This window comes from Nothobranchius furzeri, chromosome 4 (assembly GCF_043380555.1).
Source record: "Nothobranchius furzeri strain GRZ-AD chromosome 4, NfurGRZ-RIMD1, whole genome shotgun sequence".
Classification (NCBI taxonomy): domain Eukaryota; kingdom Metazoa; phylum Chordata; class Actinopteri; order Cyprinodontiformes; family Nothobranchiidae; genus Nothobranchius; species Nothobranchius furzeri.
The window spans coordinates 60,344,708-60,363,805 of NC_091744.1; the positions used below are offsets into that span (position 1 = coordinate 60,344,708).

General features: G+C 40.5%; 1 protein-coding gene across 1 annotated transcript; it reads right to left on the reverse strand.

The window, feature by feature from the left end:
• Positions 1 to 249: 249 nt before the first annotated feature.
• LOC107388494 (glucoside xylosyltransferase 1) lies at positions 250 to 16,513 on the reverse strand. Its single transcript, XM_015964065.3, has 8 exons — positions 16,120 to 16,513; positions 15,617 to 15,712; positions 14,242 to 14,419; positions 10,599 to 10,730; positions 10,268 to 10,519; positions 9,679 to 9,802; positions 9,325 to 9,497; positions 250 to 567 (listed from the first exon to the last, which is right to left on the reverse strand). The coding sequence occupies exons 1-8, from the start codon at positions 16,323 to 16,325 to the stop codon at positions 409 to 411; spliced, it is 1,320 nt and encodes a 439-aa protein (XP_015819551.1). The 5' UTR covers positions 16,326 to 16,513; the 3' UTR covers positions 250 to 408.
• Positions 16,514 to 19,098: the final 2,585 nt, after the last annotated feature.

The window sequence follows — 19,098 nt, forward strand, 5'->3', positions numbered from 1 at the left end:
AAAGACATCCCAGATGACTAAAAACAAACACTGATCACATTAAAAACCTCGCCACCTCTTCTTATTCAACAAGAATGCACTAAAGAGTACCTGAAAATGAAATGCGTACAAAATTATATTAAAGCTCTTTAAAAAATACCCCATAATGTTTTCATCTCAACCTGAATCGATCCAAAAGTGATTTTTTTCTCAAAAAACGGTGTAAATAGAAGCTGATTGTCAATAAGACAGGAGTGTGTCTTCCTTGTCACAAACAAATCGAAAATCTCTGCAGGATAAAAAGTGGAAAACTGTTTATGAATTATTTGTATATAAAAACAAACATTCTATAGATTTTTTTCCTCCATGTATCCAGTTTGTTGTCTCCACAGGAGTAGCACAAAGTCAACAACAAACATTAGGCACCATTTATGGAAGCTTATCTTGCTGCTGAACAGACTTGATGCTTTGTTTTAACCTCTTGGTAAACAGGTGGCCAGCTCTGCCGCAGTAGGTGTGTGTGGTCGTCTGCAACGAGGCCTCCAGAGGATGAAGCAGGGAGGTCTCCATGTTCTCACCAAACGGAAACTAAAACAAAAACATACATCAGGTTAAAATTAGAACAGGACCGATTTCATTTTATTCTGTGGTTTGGTCTCTGGTGGCTGCAGCTACTTTAAAGATGATGATTTAAAAATAAACTGCTTATTTAAATAGAAGACTATATTGCCATGGTCTGCGCCTCCCTCATGTGTCTCCTTGTGTTCTCCATCCCCCTCTAGGATCCCCGTATGTGTCTCCTTATGTTCCTCATGTGTCCCCTTGTCTGCAGCCCCTCCAGGTCCCCCCCCCCCCCCCCCCCCCCCCCCCCCCCCCAGGTATTCCCCCAGGTCCTGTGCTCCCGTTGGTCTCCCCTAGTCACCCCTCTGTAGTTTTTCTATAGGTTCAGCTTTTCATTTAATTAGTCTCTTTTAGTGTGTTTCTTTCCTCACCGGTTTTTTTTAGTTCTCCTTCCTCCTTAGATCATTAGTTATTTATCTTACTCTTCTTGTCTTTAGGCTTTGTTTTTATTCTTAGGTCATGTTATTTTCCCCTCTTCAGCTCACTTTCCTCTCCCTGATTAGTTAATTGTTTTCACTAGGTTTCTCTCCCCACGCACCTGCAGCTTATCTCCCACTCATCCTGCCCCAGTGTATTTAACCCTGTCTGCGTCTCAATGTGGTTGTTGGTTCATTGTTTCGTGTCAGTGTTGTTTTGCCCCCCTTTAGGTCTCTAGGTTTTTTAGCTTATGCCCAACTAGCTTTTCTTTGGTTCTGCCCTATTTGGTATTTTTGGCTTCGTACCACGCTTTGTTTTTTCGTTGGACTTGTCATCTTAATAAAGATGTTTTATTTTACATCCTGTCCTGCTTCGTGTCGTTCTGGGTGTCTGCACATCGGGTCCTACTCCTCCGCTTCTCAACATGACATACAGGTGCTGGCCAGTAAATTAGAATATCATCAAAAGGTTGAAAATATTTCAGTAATTCCAATCAAAACGTGAAACTTGTACATTATATTCATGCAATGCACACAGACCAATGTATTTCCGATGTTTATTACGTTTAATTTTGATATTTATAGGTGACAACCAATGAAAACATCAAATCTGGTATCTCAGAAAATTAGAATATTCTAAAGGCCAATGAAAAAATGTTTGTTTCTCTAATGTTGGCCAACTGAAAAGAATGAACATGAAAAGAATGTGCATGTATAGCACTCAATACTTAGTCGGGGCTCCTTTTGCCTCAATAACTGCAGTAATGCGGCGTGGCATGGACTCGATCAGTCTGTGGCACTGCTCAGGTGTTATGAGAGCCCAGGTTGCTCTGATAGTCGTCTTCAGCTCCTCTGCATTGTTGGGTCTAGCGTATTGCATCCTCCGCTTCACAATACCCCATAGATTTTCTATGGGGTTAAGGTCAGGCGAGTTTGCTGGCCAATCAAGGACAGGGATACCATGGTCCTTGAACCAGGTGCTGGTGGTTTTGGCACTGTGTGCAGGTGCCAAGTCCTGTTGAAAGGTGAAGTCTGCATCCCCATAAAGTTGGTCAGCAGCAGGAAGCATGAAGTGCTCTAAAACTTCCTGGTAGACGGCTGCATTGACCCTGGACCTCAGGAAACAGAGTGGGCCAACACCGGCAGATGACATGGCACCCCACACCATCACTGACGGTGGAAACTTTACACTGGACCTCATGCAACGTGGATTCTGTGCTTCTCCGCTCTTCCTCCAGACTCTGGGTCCTTGATTTCCAAAGGAAATGCAGAACTTGCTTTCATCAGAAAACATAACTTTGGACCACTCAGCATCAGTCCAGTCCTTTTTGTCCTTGGCCCAGGCGAGACGCTTCTTGCGCTGTTTCTTGTTCAGGAGTGGCTTGACACACGGAATGCGACACCTGAATCCCATGTCTTTCATGAGTCTCCTCGTGGTGGTTCTTGAAGCGCTGACTCCAGCTGCAGTCCACTCTTTGTGGATCTCCCCCACATTTTTGAATGGGTTTGTCGTCACAATTCTCTGCAGGGTGCGGTTATCCCTAGAGCTTGTACACTTTTTTCTACCACATTTTTTCCGTCCCTTCGCCTGTCTGTTAATGTGCTTGGACACAGAGCTCTGCGAACAGCCAGCTTCTTTAGCAATCACCTTTTGTGTCTTGCCCTCCTTGTGCAAGGTGTCAATGATTGTCTTTTGGACAGCTGTTAAGTCAGAAGTCTTCCCCATGATTGTGGTGCCTTCAAAACAAGACTGAGGGACCTTTTAAAGGCCTTTGCAGGTGTTTTGAGTAAATCAGCTGATAAGAGTGGCAGCAGGTGTCTTCTATATTCAGCCTTTTCAGAATATTCTAATTTTTTGAGATACCAAATTTGGAGTTTTCATTAGTTGTCACTTATGAATATCAAATTTAAATGTAATGAACATTGGAAATACATTGGTCTGTGTGCATTGCATGAATATAATGTACAAGTTTCACGTTTTGAATGGAATTACTGAAATATTTTCAACCTTTTGATGATATTCTAATTTACTGGCCAGCACCTGTATATTTTCATTTTCCAAGAATTTCTCATATAATAATCCTATATTTAAGTTCATTTCAAGTCCAGGGCTGGGCAAAAAAATCGATGTAATCGATTCATCGATTTTGTAGCTCAAAAAGATTTTTATTTTGCAAACTCAAGTTTTTTGCCACATTAGTTTTAACGGATTTTTTCGCGTTTTGTCCTTGTGGGTTACCGTAGTGCGATACAAGCCAGCCCCCTCCCCCGCGCAACACAGTCAAAACAAAATGGCAGTGTGTAGCAGAGAACTGTTTCCAAAGAAAGGCACGGTAAATTCAATCGTTTGGAACTGGTTTGGTTTTGATGCAGCAGACGAAAAACAGACAAAGCCTTGCTGCTAAATTCGTTTAAAGGCTTTTGCTACTGGAAGCAGCAGTACAGCAAATCTATTCCAGCACCTGAGGAATAAACATCCCGAAGAATGGGAGAAGTGCAGCCAGCTCCGTAGCCAAAACGGCACCTCTAGCACACCTGCTAAAATGCAAACTACACTTCTCGAAAGCTTCACAAACTGTGTGCCTTACGATAAGAACAGAGCGCGATGGAAAGCGATTACAGAGGCGATCACGTTTTATTTTGCCACAGACATGCTGCCAATTTACTCTGTCGACCAATGACGCTTTAAGCACATGCTAAAAGTATTAGATGCTAAGTACTTTGTCCCCAGTTGCAAGTATTTCGCCGATGTAGTGCTGCCTCACCTGGACAATACAACACAGAATCTCATTTACTTTTTATTTTGAGATTCGTCTACGCATTTTAAGTCTTGAAGACAATCACAGCAATAAAGTAGCACTTTTGACAATATCTGATGTCTGCAGTAATTTTTTTAAGTGCACTGAAAAAAAAAACCCGAAAATCTAATAGAAACTCGAAATTTCCTTTTAAAAATGAAAGATTTTTCTTCTTGGCAAAATCGCCCAGCCCTACACTGGTGTGAGAAATTCGTTCTCCGCATTTGACCCACCACCTGGGGGAGCGATGAGCTGCAGACACAGCCGCGCTCAGGAACCATTTGGTGGTTTAACCCCGCTATTGAACCGCTTAATGCTGAATGTCAAGCAGGCAGGCATCCAGTCCCATTTTTAAAGTCGTTGGTATGACCCGACCATGGATTTGAACTCACCATCTCCCAGTTTTAGGAAAGACATGCATCTAGGCCATTGAGCTGGTAATTTATATTTAAGGGTTGAATATGGAACACAGACACCCTGGCGACACCTAGTGTTTAGAGGTTGTAGCTGCAACTGAAAACATTTTCCAGCCATCGGGGACTTGATTCACTGCTGACACGTTCAGTGACCAGCCAGGATCATGTCCAGTTTCAAATTGTACAGGGAAAGAACTAATTTCTACTAATGTGTTTATTTTACAACAGTATTTATTGTTAGAACATTTTCTGGGCTCAGAATCAGCTGCTTGACTTATCAAGTCTGCCATTTTACACAATCTGAGTTTGTCATAAACATGGCGACTGAAGCGGAGTTCGCTGTGGCACTTTATTCTGATCTAAATGACTTGGACACATATTTAAAACCACAACAAGTAGAAGTGCTAAATGCCTTTCTTCAAAAAAATTTTTTTTAAAAGATGGTTGCGCCGTTGCCAGACGCCATTTTTGCCAACAGCTAAAAAAACTACAGCGTTGCAGCCGGCATTTCCGTCTTTTTTCTGATTCGTTTTTTTTAGCTGCCTAGTCCCTCCCCTCATGTGCCTCTCTGCCTGTGAGTAACCAGACTCTTTCTCTGTGCAGAACAGGGAGCCTAAGTCATGCCCATCTACTTCCGCACCATGGGTTCCCAGAAGAACGAAAAAATGAATGCAAAGTCAACGGGGCTTAAAACGCTAGTTTCTAATTCCGCTTGTTTTGTTCCATGGATTTCACATATGATGTCCAAGAATTTTAAAGACACATTTTGATACTAAGAACGTGCTTATTTTTGAACAGGGAGAAACGCTATTTTAGGTTTTGTGTGAAAATAAGTCCAGGACTACAAATTAGCTTCACGAAAGTGACGTCATTGAACCAGGCACGGAGAAAACTGAGGGAAAAGGTTTGTAAGTTCAGCGAACTTCCCACAGAAGGAAAGAGCCACCATAAATCTGGTCATGTGGTAAGTAGCAGCTATATTTGGGGAGAGGAGATTATGTGGTGATGTCACATTAGCGACGTGCTGATTTTTAGTGTGTAATCATGCTAATTACGAACTTTTACAAGCTGACAGATCTCAAAGTATGTGACTGGCGTGGTTGAAATACCCATCATTACTTTTCATTTAAAGCGCAGTACAACTTATGTGCGATCCAGGGTGTAAGGCTAAGTGGATTAGAAAATGGCTCTTTTAGCCCCGTTGACTTGCATTCATTTTTTTCATTCTTCCGGGGACCCATGGTGCGGAAGTAGACATAGGCTTTCTATTAAACAGAGGACGAGTCTGGCAGGCCAGGCTCTAAACCCAGTGTCGTACCCGACAAAATTAAAATTAGATTTTTATTTATTTTTATAGCTTTTGAAGGAAAAACTGTTCATTCTGCACACCCCTAAACTCCCCGAGGTGGCATTATTTTTTTAAATATAGCTTTTCATTAAAATGTTCTATATTCCTCCTTTAATATAAAAGGTTAACAGTGCCATAAGCATTATGCAAATAATACTTTCTTCCTATTAAAGAGTTTTTCTCTTTACTGTCGCCACATGCTCGCTTATGCTAGACCCCTTGAAAGTTATTGTGTACACCAGAGGTGCTCAAAATGTAGTCCTTAAGAGTAATCCTGTGCAGCCTTGAACTGCATTTCATGAAGATTAAGCTGCTGATGCAGAAAACCAATTTTTAAACATTGCCTCAGACTTTTTACTAATGCAATGAGTCAAGAAATGCAGACAAATTATATGCATTAAATGCATTGATAATTTGATAATATTAACACAACAGCTTCTTTAACCTATGCTAGTATACCAACCACCATTGTGAGTTAAGGGTTAATTTATGTATGAAATGAGTCTACATTCATGCTTTGCCCAACTAGTCAGTTATGGCTTCTAAAAAGCTAGCTCACACAACAATAGGCAGGAATTCAGATGGCTACATCCACTTTTTGTTTATGATCAATGCCAAAACATGAGTCATATTCAGCAAATTAATACAGAAACTGTTTTCACATGGTTACTCTCTGTATTGTCAGCAGAAGGACAATAAAACTGTATTCACATCATCTGAATTAGGTTGCTGTCGGGTTCAAACAATACCACTTTCCATTTGACTAATAATCTCACTTCAGAGTGTGTTGGATGATGAATATCCATCACAAGTGCTTAGTAAAGCGTGAAAATGCTGGAGAACAACACAGCTGCAGCGTTTCCTGTTAGCTTCCTCTGTGTGTCGTTTTTGTTTTTAAGAGCAAAGTACAAACTTTTAGTTTTCTAGAAAGTTAGAAGATAAATATAAAAATGTGCATTTGTCAGTATAGTTTTTAATTTTAGTGAATAAAAGAAATTGTTTATTTTAATTTGGAAAAGCACCACGTTACCAAAGTACAGTTTTTATTATCGTTCCTACACGGCACTATGCACTAGTGCCATTAACCGTCTCCTATCGATTTTTGTGTGGATGTGGCTTTTGTGATGTCCACACGGCCATCATGATGTCTCAAACTAGCATAGGCACTAAAAATTTTACAACTCTTCAGTGGGCTTGGCCGGGTAATGGTAGTGGCCTTTATTACGAGCTCCTCTGCTGGCTGGCTGAGCCTGCCTTTGGGAGCTGGGCCGACTCAGGAGGAGCTCTCTGCGAGATGGAAAAAAAAATCTGAGTTTCTTCCAGAAAAGCCTGCTCTAGGCTTCAGGATGCCGTCATTGGAGGGATGAGTGCAAACAAAATAAGGAGGTACCAGAGGAAAAGAAGAAGGTGAGCTGGAAAATGCTATTTTAGAAGATCGTTTTACAACAAAGACAACAAGACCATCAATAGTACTGCTTTCTGTGCTAAAACCAGGCGGTCCTAATGAACAGTGTGTGCATCTGTGCTGTCTGAGAGACTGATGGAACTAGGAGGACCGAGTGCCCCATAATGAAGCCTGCTCGTTTACTTAATAGCTAACATTGGCTGCACTGATAGCGACCAAACTAAGGCCTGTGCTGGTAATGGATGGAGACCACCTAATGATGCTTGTCCTGCTCCCCACAATATTGCTGCCTACATGTTGACCAGTGGGTTAAAATCCTAAAAGAGCAGACAGAACAGGAGCCACTAGAAAAATGGATGCAGAGTCCTCTCAGGCCGATTTGCTGATGCAAATGTACTGAACATTTAAGCTCATTAAGTTTAAATTAGCGCTGTCAAGTGGGTGCCAACAACAGCTACTAAGTGTGCTTTTAAAAGAGTCTCCTCTCAATAAGGTCCGTGCAATGGAAATCATTTTGTCTAGGTCAAAAGAGCTAAAGAGAATGTTTGAATGAATGCCCTTAACTTAATCCTAATATGGGATTAAGAACATTAAAAACATCAACAACAAAAAATGGGACATCTTTGAACAACATGACTTGGAAACAGCTTCTTGTTCCCAACGAGTCAAAAAAAAAAAAAGAAACATTCAAGACCAATAGGACTGGACGAGTCAGCAGAGAGTCCTCGTCTTCATCAACTTGAGCTGATAACTAGTCAGTTTGTTTTCTACCTCATCTTATCTCCTCTGCATTTTGTTGCACAGAAGTGAGCTGCTCTGAAACAATCAGCCCAGACCAAGCTCTCGTGTTCTCCAAAAGGAGAAAAGTGTAACCCATCTTACCACAGAACAGCTGCTCTGGATGACTGAGGGCTCCAAAACACATGTTCCTGGCTACGCAGAAGCTAACATTTTAAGCTGCAAAGAGCGGACAGATCTGCTCAAATAGCAGCAGATGAGAAAGCATAAAGGTGGACACCACCTATCCAGCCCACGAGCTTTTCTTCTTTCCTCCTTCAAGCAACAAAGAGCCCAGAAGACAGGGTTGATGTTGATGGAGGAAAACAGCATAGTCAATCCAAGTACATGGGTAGGGTTTGGAGTACACAGTGGGGATCTGGTGGTGCTGTTTGCAGGTTATTAACTATGCATTGGTGGGCGACTGCTCCTGTGACAAAAGAGCAGCTTTGGAGTACCCATCAATAAGAAAATGGCCGATTAATAGTTCTCTAAATCGTCTATTCTAGTCAAGAAGGAAGCCAAGAAGCAAAAGCCACCTGATCCTTTTAGGAATTTCCCATTCCAATATCGACATCAGAAGTAATTCGTATTCACTGCATCAAATTCATTAAAAATCTTCTATATAAGCAGTCCGTTAAGGTTCACATTTTTGCAAGCAATGGTTTAAAAAAATGTGTCTTTTTTCATTCTTACTGTTATTGGCTCTTGTTCTCTGACTGAGTAATATCACTTGATCAAGCCTTTCATACAATCCCCACTATGAAATAGATAAAAGTATGTATGATTTACGCTGATATCGTATCAGATTGATATCGGTCAACACTGAAGGCTGCAACATCTGTATCGTATGGAAGTGAAAAAGTTGCATCGGGACATCCCTAGATCCTTTCCCTTCAGCTGTTTAGGAATTCTTCCATCCAAAAGGTTTAGGCCCTGTCCACACGTAGCCGGGGATCTGCCAAAACGTAGATATTTTTCTACGTTTTGGCCTGTCATCCACACGAAAACGGAGATTTTTCACACGAAAACGGATCTTTTTAAAAACTCCGGCCAAAGTGAAGATCTGCGTTTTCTCCGTTTTGGGTGTCTGCGTGTGGACGGACAAAACCGGAGTTTTAAGGTCCGCAACGTCACTTTCCGCGACAAAAAAATGCTGACATCACGTGTGCGACCTGTGTTTACACTAGCCGACAGCATGGATGCCCTCAGAGCTGCGCTCGCTTTATCAATTGTCCAAGCGCTTTTTGCTTGTTTGTTTTTCCAAGCGGAATTGCTGCTCCTTGCGGAAGACCACAGACGAAGGACGAGGTTAAGAACGGGGGGAAGTACTGCCGCCTACAGGTCTGGCATGTCCTTAACAACGTATTTATCCGGGTACGTGTGGACAGAGTTTTTTTTAAAACGAGGTGGTGAGGATGCAAGTTTTTGGAGGGGCGGATATTCGTTTAAAAAAAAACCCGGCTACGTGTGGACTAGACCTGAGATTATCGTACTGAACTCATATGCAGACAACCCATTACACGTCATCAAAGGCTTGTTATTTTCACTGGTATCTGCCCACCTCTTTGATGGCCTCGTAGACAGCTCGAAAAGCAGGCTGCTTATCATTGTGATAAACTCCTCTGTTACCATGGAGAATAAAGACACCTTCTTGTTCAGCCTGCTGACAATTGCTGCCATAGATGCAATGGTCTGGACGGTAGTTCCACTGGCAGGAGAACACATAAAGGCTTTCTGTAACAGAGCAACAAAAACACAAGAATTATTAACAACATCAATTGTTCCATATGAATCCACTACAATCTGAAATGAATTATAAATGTCCCAAAAAGTAGGAAATCTCTGAGAAAGCCATGTTTGTGTTAATATTAACACATTTTGAATGAAATGTAGCTAAACAGAAATGCCACCTCACCTGGATTATGGTGAAATATGATATTAAGAAGATCCTGGTCACCCCAGGTGATGTTGAGTTTGTACTTTTGGAGAAGAGGCATCAGAATTTCCTCCCATTTCAACGGCACGGCCGCCATGTCATTCTGGAGGGAGGAAACAAAGCAACAGTGGTGTATTTCTAGTTTTTACATCAAAACAGCATTGATCTGAGAAACTAGAGGACAGATCTTTCAGTCAACATCTTTCATCACTTCTAATGAAGCTGTTAAATATCTGAGCTCACAAGAGGAAATCTAAAAAATGAATTACAAGACTGACCTCTACTGGCTAAATGTTTTAGTGCAGGAGCGCAGATCCATTTTATTAAAGTGTTTTTTATCCGTTTCCCCATTTCACTGGCTGTGTTACCGATTACCTGAATGCAATATGTGAAATTAATAACATTTCAACTCTCAATGCTGAACTGTGTTGGGTTTAAAGCCACAAGTACATAATTTCTGTTTAAGAACAGAAAAGAAAAATATGAAAGAGCCATAAGAACATGGACTCCAAGGTGCCAAACCCCTCAGGTGTTCGACACAGACGACGGTTTTGAAAAGGACTTTCACCTTGAAGAATTTTTCCCTGAAGCGTGTCAGGTTCATGAGCATGACGCCAGAGTTGATGCCCGTATTGCCGTGGTAAGGGTGACGTGCAAAACGGTTGTACCAGCCAATCCGGGGCTCCTCATGCTCCGGCGCCATGGCAGCCAAGTGGCTGGAGTTAAACTGAAACAGCAGCGCCCAGATGTCCTCAACTGGCTGCAAAAAGATAATGTCTGTGTCCACATAGAGCAAAGAGTCCACTTCCTTTAGGATGAGCTGGAACAAGAGAAGAAAAACATACTTTTTTCTGTTTAAACTGATGCAGGTGGAAAGGAGTGAATGAGTTGGGACCTACTGGGAGGAAGAGCCGCTGGGAGGCACAAGGTTTAAAGAGTCTTTTCCACTCCACAGCATTCTCCTTAGGAAACGTGATTGGATAGATGGCGAAGGTGAACTTGAGTCGGAACGTCTTTAGCCACACCTCCAACTTGAAAAGAAGACACACATGCAGAATAACCTTTCCTTAACCTGCATTTACAATGTTAATCATTTTAGTTTTCAGTCCCTGTATTTGCAAATATGATGTTAAAATAAAAGAAACTGAAGAACCAAATGGTAAATGGCCTGTATTTGATATAGCGCCTTCTAGTCCTGGAACCCCCCAAGGCGCTTTACAACACAACCAGTCATTCACCCTTCATTCACACATTCACACACTGATGGGGATGAGCTACAATGTAGCCACAGCTGCCCTGGGGCACACTGACAGAGGCGAGGCTGCTGAGCACTGGCGCCACCGGTCCCTCCGACCACCACCAGCAGGCAACGTGGGTTAAGTGTCTTGCCCAAGGACACAACGACAGCGATCGACTGAGCGGGGCTCGAACCTGCAACCTTCCGATTACGGGGCGAGCACTTAACTCCTGTGCCACCGTCGCCCACAAATGATCTGCATGATTAACGACTGTTTTACAGACATGTCTTCTGCTTTCTTTGCTGATTTAGGCAACATTTGCTAAAACATGACGTGATGTGGAGCAGAAATGTTATCAAAACTGCAGCAGACTTTGTGTAACTAGAGGTTGACTGATTAGACCAACTTATGGGATTCTTTTAGTTTTATGTCAGTAACCTATGCAAGCAGCTTAACGCTCTTACACTTGACACTTTGCCCTTTAGTCAATGCATGTCCCACGTTGGGAGTGGCTTCACATCACGGGGGGGCTTGTGTGACCTGTAGCACAGGTAGGAATATGTAGCGGTCCACATAAGCTCCCAGGTCTGACTGATTATCGTTATCAGGGCAGGTAGAAGAAGCATCCGCTGGGTCTTTTTGCTTTTATGTTTAAATGATCTGTAAGCGCATGTGTGTCAAAAGCCAGTTAACTTTTCTCAGATACTGTTGAAAATTATTTCTTTACTTTATCTCCAGCTGCAATGGAACAACTTAACTGCGGTTTATAAAAAAAAAAACAAGATCCCACAATGCTTTGCCTTTGTGATACTGCCAATTAGAGATGTTCCCCATCACATTGTTTCGCTTCCAATCAGTCATTTGATTTTGAGTCCTGATGCGAAACTTCAGCAATGCATTAAATAATGTGATAACAGTGATATTCTCATCTAAGCTGTTCCTTTATTGTTATGTATTTCTTTCTTTTTGTATTTATGTCACTTAATCAGTTTATTTACCAAAAAAGAACATCACTCGTCCTGGAAGTACACTGTTAAGTACTGATATACCTAAAAATTGCCTCGTCGCTCATGCTTCTAATTATCTAAACAGTGTGCAGCTGTAATGATTGGCTGACAATTTGTCCAAACTGCTGACATTTTCATTCTCCTGAGGCAACATGCTAGCTCTGTGTTAGCCTGTTAGCTAACAGCTACAGGTTATGGTTAGGGAATTCGCCGTCTTCCGTAAATCAGGACATTACTGTTTTTATGCTGTTTATGAAACGGTTCATTTTGACGTGGACAAACTTGTAAATAGTAAAACCAAGTCATTGTCACTACGTTTGAAAATCTGTCTCAGTAATCATTTAAAACGTTTTGTCGGATCTTTTCCACCGGATTCTTTAAAAAAAAAATCACACGAACAAGCTCGTCTTCTGATCATGTGAGCAGATCGGAGCTGACGCTGTCAATATCTGTTACTTATATAAAACAAATGAAGGCGTAGTTTGAGCAGGAGCAGTATTGGCGAGCAGGGTGTGGCAACATCCTTTACTGATCTGTAGCATGAAACATTGAACTCATTTTCAAGAAGCAAGATTACCGTAAATCCTCTAATACAGGCCCGGGCCTGTATTTGACTCAAGCTCATCAAGCTCCAGGCCTTTATTGGAAGGAGGGCCAGTATTAGAGGCAGGCCTCTATTTCTATTTGAGCAAAATGAAGTAATGGTTCGCTGGAGTTTTTGACAATTAAAATTGCGCCCACATTTTCAAAGTTAAACACATTTCTTTTAACAACGGTAGTTTCTGCTTCAGCCCTCTCCCCCCTCCCCCTGCGCAGCGGCCGCAAACTCACTGATGCGCCTGCAGCCTCTCAGAGTTCCTGCTGCTCTAAACATTAAAATAATTATTTCATTTTCTGTTCCTCACTTCTGATGACCTTCAATGGTGTCTGTTTGTTGCAACCAGCAGGTACAAAAACTAACTTGTTTTTATTTGACTAGTTTTCTGTCCTGTCTGTTTATTATCTTCCTGCATCTCCTCTCAATCCTAAAGAAAAACTGCTGCCTGGGTTCATATATATTCACCTTATGAGTTACCTTTGAACTGCAGTTCTAAAATATCTACCGACCGCAAAAACAGCGGAGCGCTCGCTGTTTGGCGGCTGTATCAGTGATCAGTGCGTCGGAGGACAAGGTGATGCCCGCAGCGCCCCGCTCCACAGCATGCAGCGATACACATCAGGCGCAAATAAAAGACAGAAAACATTAAAGGAAATGAACCGACATGAACGATCGCGTGTCAGTACCCACGGTCTGGCACAGCGCGTTGCTGATCACAGAGAATGTGATCATACGATAATTCAATAGGGAGCGTGGTTTCACAGACGCGGAAGTGATAGCGTCGGTGAAACGCCGGCTGCTCTAGGAAACCCCCGAGCGTTCGAGCGTCAACGAAGTGACACGGAAATGCCGGGCTTTCCAGAAGTAAGTAAGATAACTTACTATGAGCTGATAGTTCGTTGGATTGATCGGTAGGTTGGAAACTCTGATCATGAATCTGAAGAAACGATGACTGAGTGGTGAGCTGGAAAGGCGACTTCCGTTTATAGCCGCGGTTTGTGACGTAGGTGCGACGTGGAGGGAATCCCCGCGAGGGGCATGCTGGGAGTCCCTACTTCGCGGATTTTCACCTATCGCGGCCAGGTCTGGAACGCATCTACCGCGATAAACGAGGGATTACTGTAGTTCATACACCCCCTACTACTGCTCTCCAGAGTGTTCTGCAGCATAATCAGCATGTTCTCTTTGAACTTGATAGTGTAATGACCTGGCTGGGGTTGTAAGCCAGGTGCATTCTGGGTATTGTGTTATATGTGTTTCCTATCGTTCTGCTAGTTCCTATGTGCTGATTTGCGTGTTGTGTGAGTGTTATGTAAGCCACAGGGAAGTTGATGTGTGTTCTGTGGAGCAGGTTGAATTAGCATGGTTAACTGACACCGTGACTCTGTGTGGTAGGAGCGTGATAGAGGATCGTGTCTGTAGCGTTACAAAGCGTTGAAGAAAAAGCCTAATAAAGGTCTGCGTGAACCCCTACTGCCACCTGCTGGTAGATTTGTGGACTTTAACCTTGCCGCTGGGACGCTTGTACTTGCTTGTTACCACATTCCATCCGGCCACAATAAGAGACCGGCCATTATTTACCTCTGCTGACTCCGACACCGGCCAAAATTGGAGACCCGGCCTTTAATTGAATACCGGCCTGTATTAGAGGATTTACGGTAATTTCTTGTTGCATTTCTGGGCTGGGAAGGACACTCACTGCACTTCTGAAGCTGTCATGAAGCTCATCCTCAGCAAAGACGTAGAAGTGCAGAGGCTTTTTGCTGAAGAGTAAAGCGGACTTCAACATGGTGAGAGTCTCCTCCAGCCTGGGCCCGCAGGCCACCACAGCCAGGTGACTTCTCTCATGACCTTTGACAACAGAGGCTGTCCTCTCACTAAAGGACGAGACAAAGTTAAATAAATAAGTGAGCAATTTTTGCTTTAACTTTTACAACAAACATACAGTGATCCCTCGTTTATCGCGGTAGATGCGTTCCAGACCTGGCCGCGATAGGTGAAAATCTGCGAAGTAGGGACACCATATTTACAGTATTTATTTAACAGGTACGTATTCAGTATTCAGTGCTAACTCAAGAAAAAAAATGTTTACTTGGTTTTTTTATAGTTTTATTACAAAAAGTGCATTTTATGATGAAATTGATGAAAAAAACAGGAATTTCTTGATATTTCGCATAGAAAAATACCGTGAATCGGTGAAAAATACCGTGAATCGGTGAAAAATACCGTGAATCGGTGAAAAATACCGCGAATCGGTGAAAAATACCGCAAATCGGCGAATTTCCCTTGAATAAGGCTCCAAAGAAAAAATCCGCGAAGTCGTGAATCCGCGATAAACGAACCGCGAAGTAGCAAGGGATCACTGTATAGTAAATATATCAAGCATTGTGATAGCAATAGTCTCGGCTACTTGTTGCTACTTTACAAATGATTCAAATGTTAAATTCACTTTATCACGTTTCCTTAATTTATTTTACTGGTAAATTGTCTTTTCCTTTCTACATTACAAAGTTTGCAAAGCCTCTAATCAGAATCATAATTAGCAAAACAAGTAATCACTAAATTTGCATTCAGTGAAAGAATAACATGTTTAACAGTAAAGAGAACAAAAAACAACTCAATCTTATTTATTCATTTTGTAACAAACAATTCTGATCTTTGCTAGCTATAACATACCTGGGCTAATTGACGGCAACATGAATGGGACACTAATTACAGTAGAATGGTGCATTGTTTTGGTATTTACATAAAGCTCAAAACAGAAAAATAAGCTCATGCTCATCACTGACATGAGTGGAGAGGTGTTATGGCTTTATTAATGCTAATCTCATCACAATGTAAGTGAAAGGGCAGATCCTCAGTGTGGGGTGATAAGATATTGCTGTGTCACATAATATGAATGTTAATCATTTGGCAGACCCTGTGTGTACAATGATACGGACATTCTTTTTTGTGTTTTTGGAGAAAATTTCGTTTGTTTTCATTAAACCAAGAGAACCCAGGAACACTGACACAGCTACAAAGGACCTGTTACCTTTGCTATCATTCATACAAGTTCACAAAATAAATCATACCTGAGAGATGATTCCAATAAGCAGTTCACTCCACAAACATCAGCAGGCAGTCTCCAATAATATGGTTTCCAGTAAGAAACGGACAGTGACTTACACCTGACAGGACAAAAACAGGACCTTTTGGATCTTTGATTCACCTCTTTGACAGTTTTTATTCAGAGCTGAACTGATTTGTCTAAAACAGGTGATGGAGCAGATGGCTGAGCTGGAAATCCAGCTTTAAGTTGGTGTTAATGAGTTAGCGGTGTTACTTAGCTTAACAACTACATTACTAGCAAACTGAGGTTAAAAGACAAAATAACGCGCAATCTTTGACAAATGACTTGTAAAAAGCGTAAAATAAAAATGCCATAAAACATCACAAGTTTACCTGATAGGTAAACTATTCGTGGGGTTTCCTACTTGTGTGTAGCTAAAGCGACTTTTAGAAAACTAAGCTAAGAGTTAATGATAACATATTCATTAGCTCGGGAAAAAAGAAGTAGCACAGCTTATCACGGTACCTGTCTGGTCCACCTTCTCGGTCTCGGAGGCCCGAAAGCCCAGGGGTTTTCCTGCTAAAGTGGTGGCTACTGTCGGGTATGGCATCATCTCTTACCCTCCGTTGCTCCCTGTCCTCCAAGGTGGAGGCTAGCTGACTGAACACGTACAGGAACGTGAGGAAGGTGAAGACCACGCACAGGAGAAATGCGTGTAGATAGCATCGCATTTTGTGCTTCGCATGTTATTTACTAAGGAAACATTTTAACAGGGGCTACACAGCTGCCATGTGGCTAAGCACTACCTCTGAGAACCTCGGTGAAGTTAGCATCAAGTTGGACGTTGGTTATTCGACATGACATTGGTTTACACCTACACGGTCAGCGATAAGTCTTCATGCCGCCCACTGCGGCACAGACTGCGCTAACCAGAGTTCCGAGGACTCGCTAATGGGGAACTGTGGTTCGCTTAGGGAATATCAACAAATTTGTAGTCCTCTGTAAAAGAGTATAAAAAAATAAAAAGCTTCCGGAATAATTTCCTGAATGACTCAAAGTTACTTCTGACTTGTGTTACTAAACTACATTTACAAGACACAACAGTTATAACGCATTTCACACAATCTGATCTTTTTTATTAGGATTTTCATCCAAAATTAAGGGATTTTTTCAATAGCCCCTAGGTAAATTGGTCAAAATACACAAAACCATTTCTCAATTGTGTTACTAAGCCAGACTAATGAGACACAGCAGTTTAAAACACGTCATACAATCTGATCTTTTTATTAGGATTTTCATCCAAACCTAAGGGATTTTTTTTCAATAGCTCCTAGGTAAACTAGTCAAAATACACAAAACCATTTCTCAGTTGTGTTACTGAGCCAGACCAATGACGAGACACAGCAGTTTATAACACATTTCACACTATTTGATCTTTTTCATTGGGATTTTTATCCAAAAAAAAGATTTTTTTCAATAGATCTTAGCTATATTAGTCAAAATACACAAAACCATTTCACAGTTGTGTTACTAAACCAGACCAATGAGACACAGCAGTTTATAACACAGTTCACACTATTTGATCTTTTTTATTAGGATTTTTATCCAAAATGAGGGATTTTTTCAATAGCTCCTACGTATTTTGCTCAAAATACACGAAAACCATTTCTCAATGTTGTTACAAAGCCAGACCAATGAGACACAGCAGTTTATAACACATTTCATACAATCTGATCTTTTTTATTAAGATTTTTATCAAAAAATGTATGGGGTTTTCAATAGATCCTAGCTAAATTAGTCAAAATACCCAAAAACCATTTCACAAATGTGTTACTAAGCCAGACTAATGAGACACTGCAGTTTATAACACATTTCATACAATCTGATCTTTTTATTAGGATTTTTATCCAAAATTAAGTGATTTTTTTCAATAGATCCTAGGTAAATTAGTCTAAATGCACAAAAACATTTCACAATTGCATTACTAAGCCAGACTAATGAGACACAGCAGATTATAACACATTTCATACAATCTGATCTTTTTTATTAAGATTTTTATCAAAAAATGTATGGGGTTTTCAATAGATCCTAGCTAAATTAATCAAAATACCCAAAAACCATTTCACAAATGTGTTACTAAGCCAGACTAATGAGACACAGCAGTTTAAAACACATGTCATACAATCTGATCTTTTTATTAGGATTTTCATCCAAAACTAAGGGATTTTTTTCAATAGCTCCTAGGTAAACTAGTCAAAATACACAAAACCATTTCTCAGTTGTGTTACTGAGCCAGACCAATGAGACACAGCAGTTTATAACACATTTCACACTATTTGATCTTTTTCATTGGGATTTTTATCCAAAAAAAAAAAGATTTTTTTCAATAGATCTTAGCTATATTAGTCAAAATACACAAAACCATTTCACAGTTGTGTTACTAACCCAGACCAATGAGACACAGCAGTTTATAACACAGTTCACACTATTTGATCTTTTTTATTAGGATTTTTATCCAAAATGAGGGATTTTTTCAATAGCTCCTACGTATTTTGCTCAAAATACACGAAAACCATTTCTCAATGTTGTTACAAAGCCAGACCAATGAGACACAGCAGTTTATAACACATTTCATACAATCTGATCTTTTTTATTAAGATTTTTATCAAAAAATGTATGGGGTTTTCAATAGATCCTAGCTAAATTAATCAAAATACCTAAAAACCATTTCACAAATGTGTTACTAAGCCAGACTAATGAGACACAGCAGTTTATAACACATTTCATACAATCTGATCTTTTTTATTAGGATTTTTATCCAAAATTAAGTGATTTTTTTTCAATAGATCCTATGTAAATTAGTCTAAATGCACAAAAACATTTCACAATTGTATTACTAAGCCAGACTAATGAGACACAGCAGATTATAACACATTTCATACAATCTGATCTTTTTTATTAAGATTTTTATCAAAAAATGTATGGGGTTTTCAATAGATCCTAGCTAAATTAATCAAAATACCCAAAAACCATTTCACAAATGTGTTACTAAGCCAGACTAATGAGACACAGCAGTTTATAACACATTTCATACAATCTGATCTTTTTTATTAGGATTTTTATCCAAAATTAAGTGATTTTTTTTTCAATAGATCCTATGTAAATTAGTCTAAATGCACAAAAACATTTCACAATTGTATTACTAAACCAGACTAATGAGACACAGCAGATTATAACACATTTCATACAATCTGATTTTTTATTAGGATTTTTATCCAAAATTAAGTGATTTTTTTTTCAATAGATCCTAGGTAAATTAGTCTAAATGCACAAAAACATTTCACAATTGTATTACTAAACCAGACTAATGAGACACAGCAGATTATAACACATTTCATACAATCTGATTTTTTATTAGGATTTATATCAAAAAATAAGGGATTGTTTTCAATATCTCCTAGGTTAGGTGAGGTGTGCCGGCAGTTGGGGTGACAAAGACTAGAA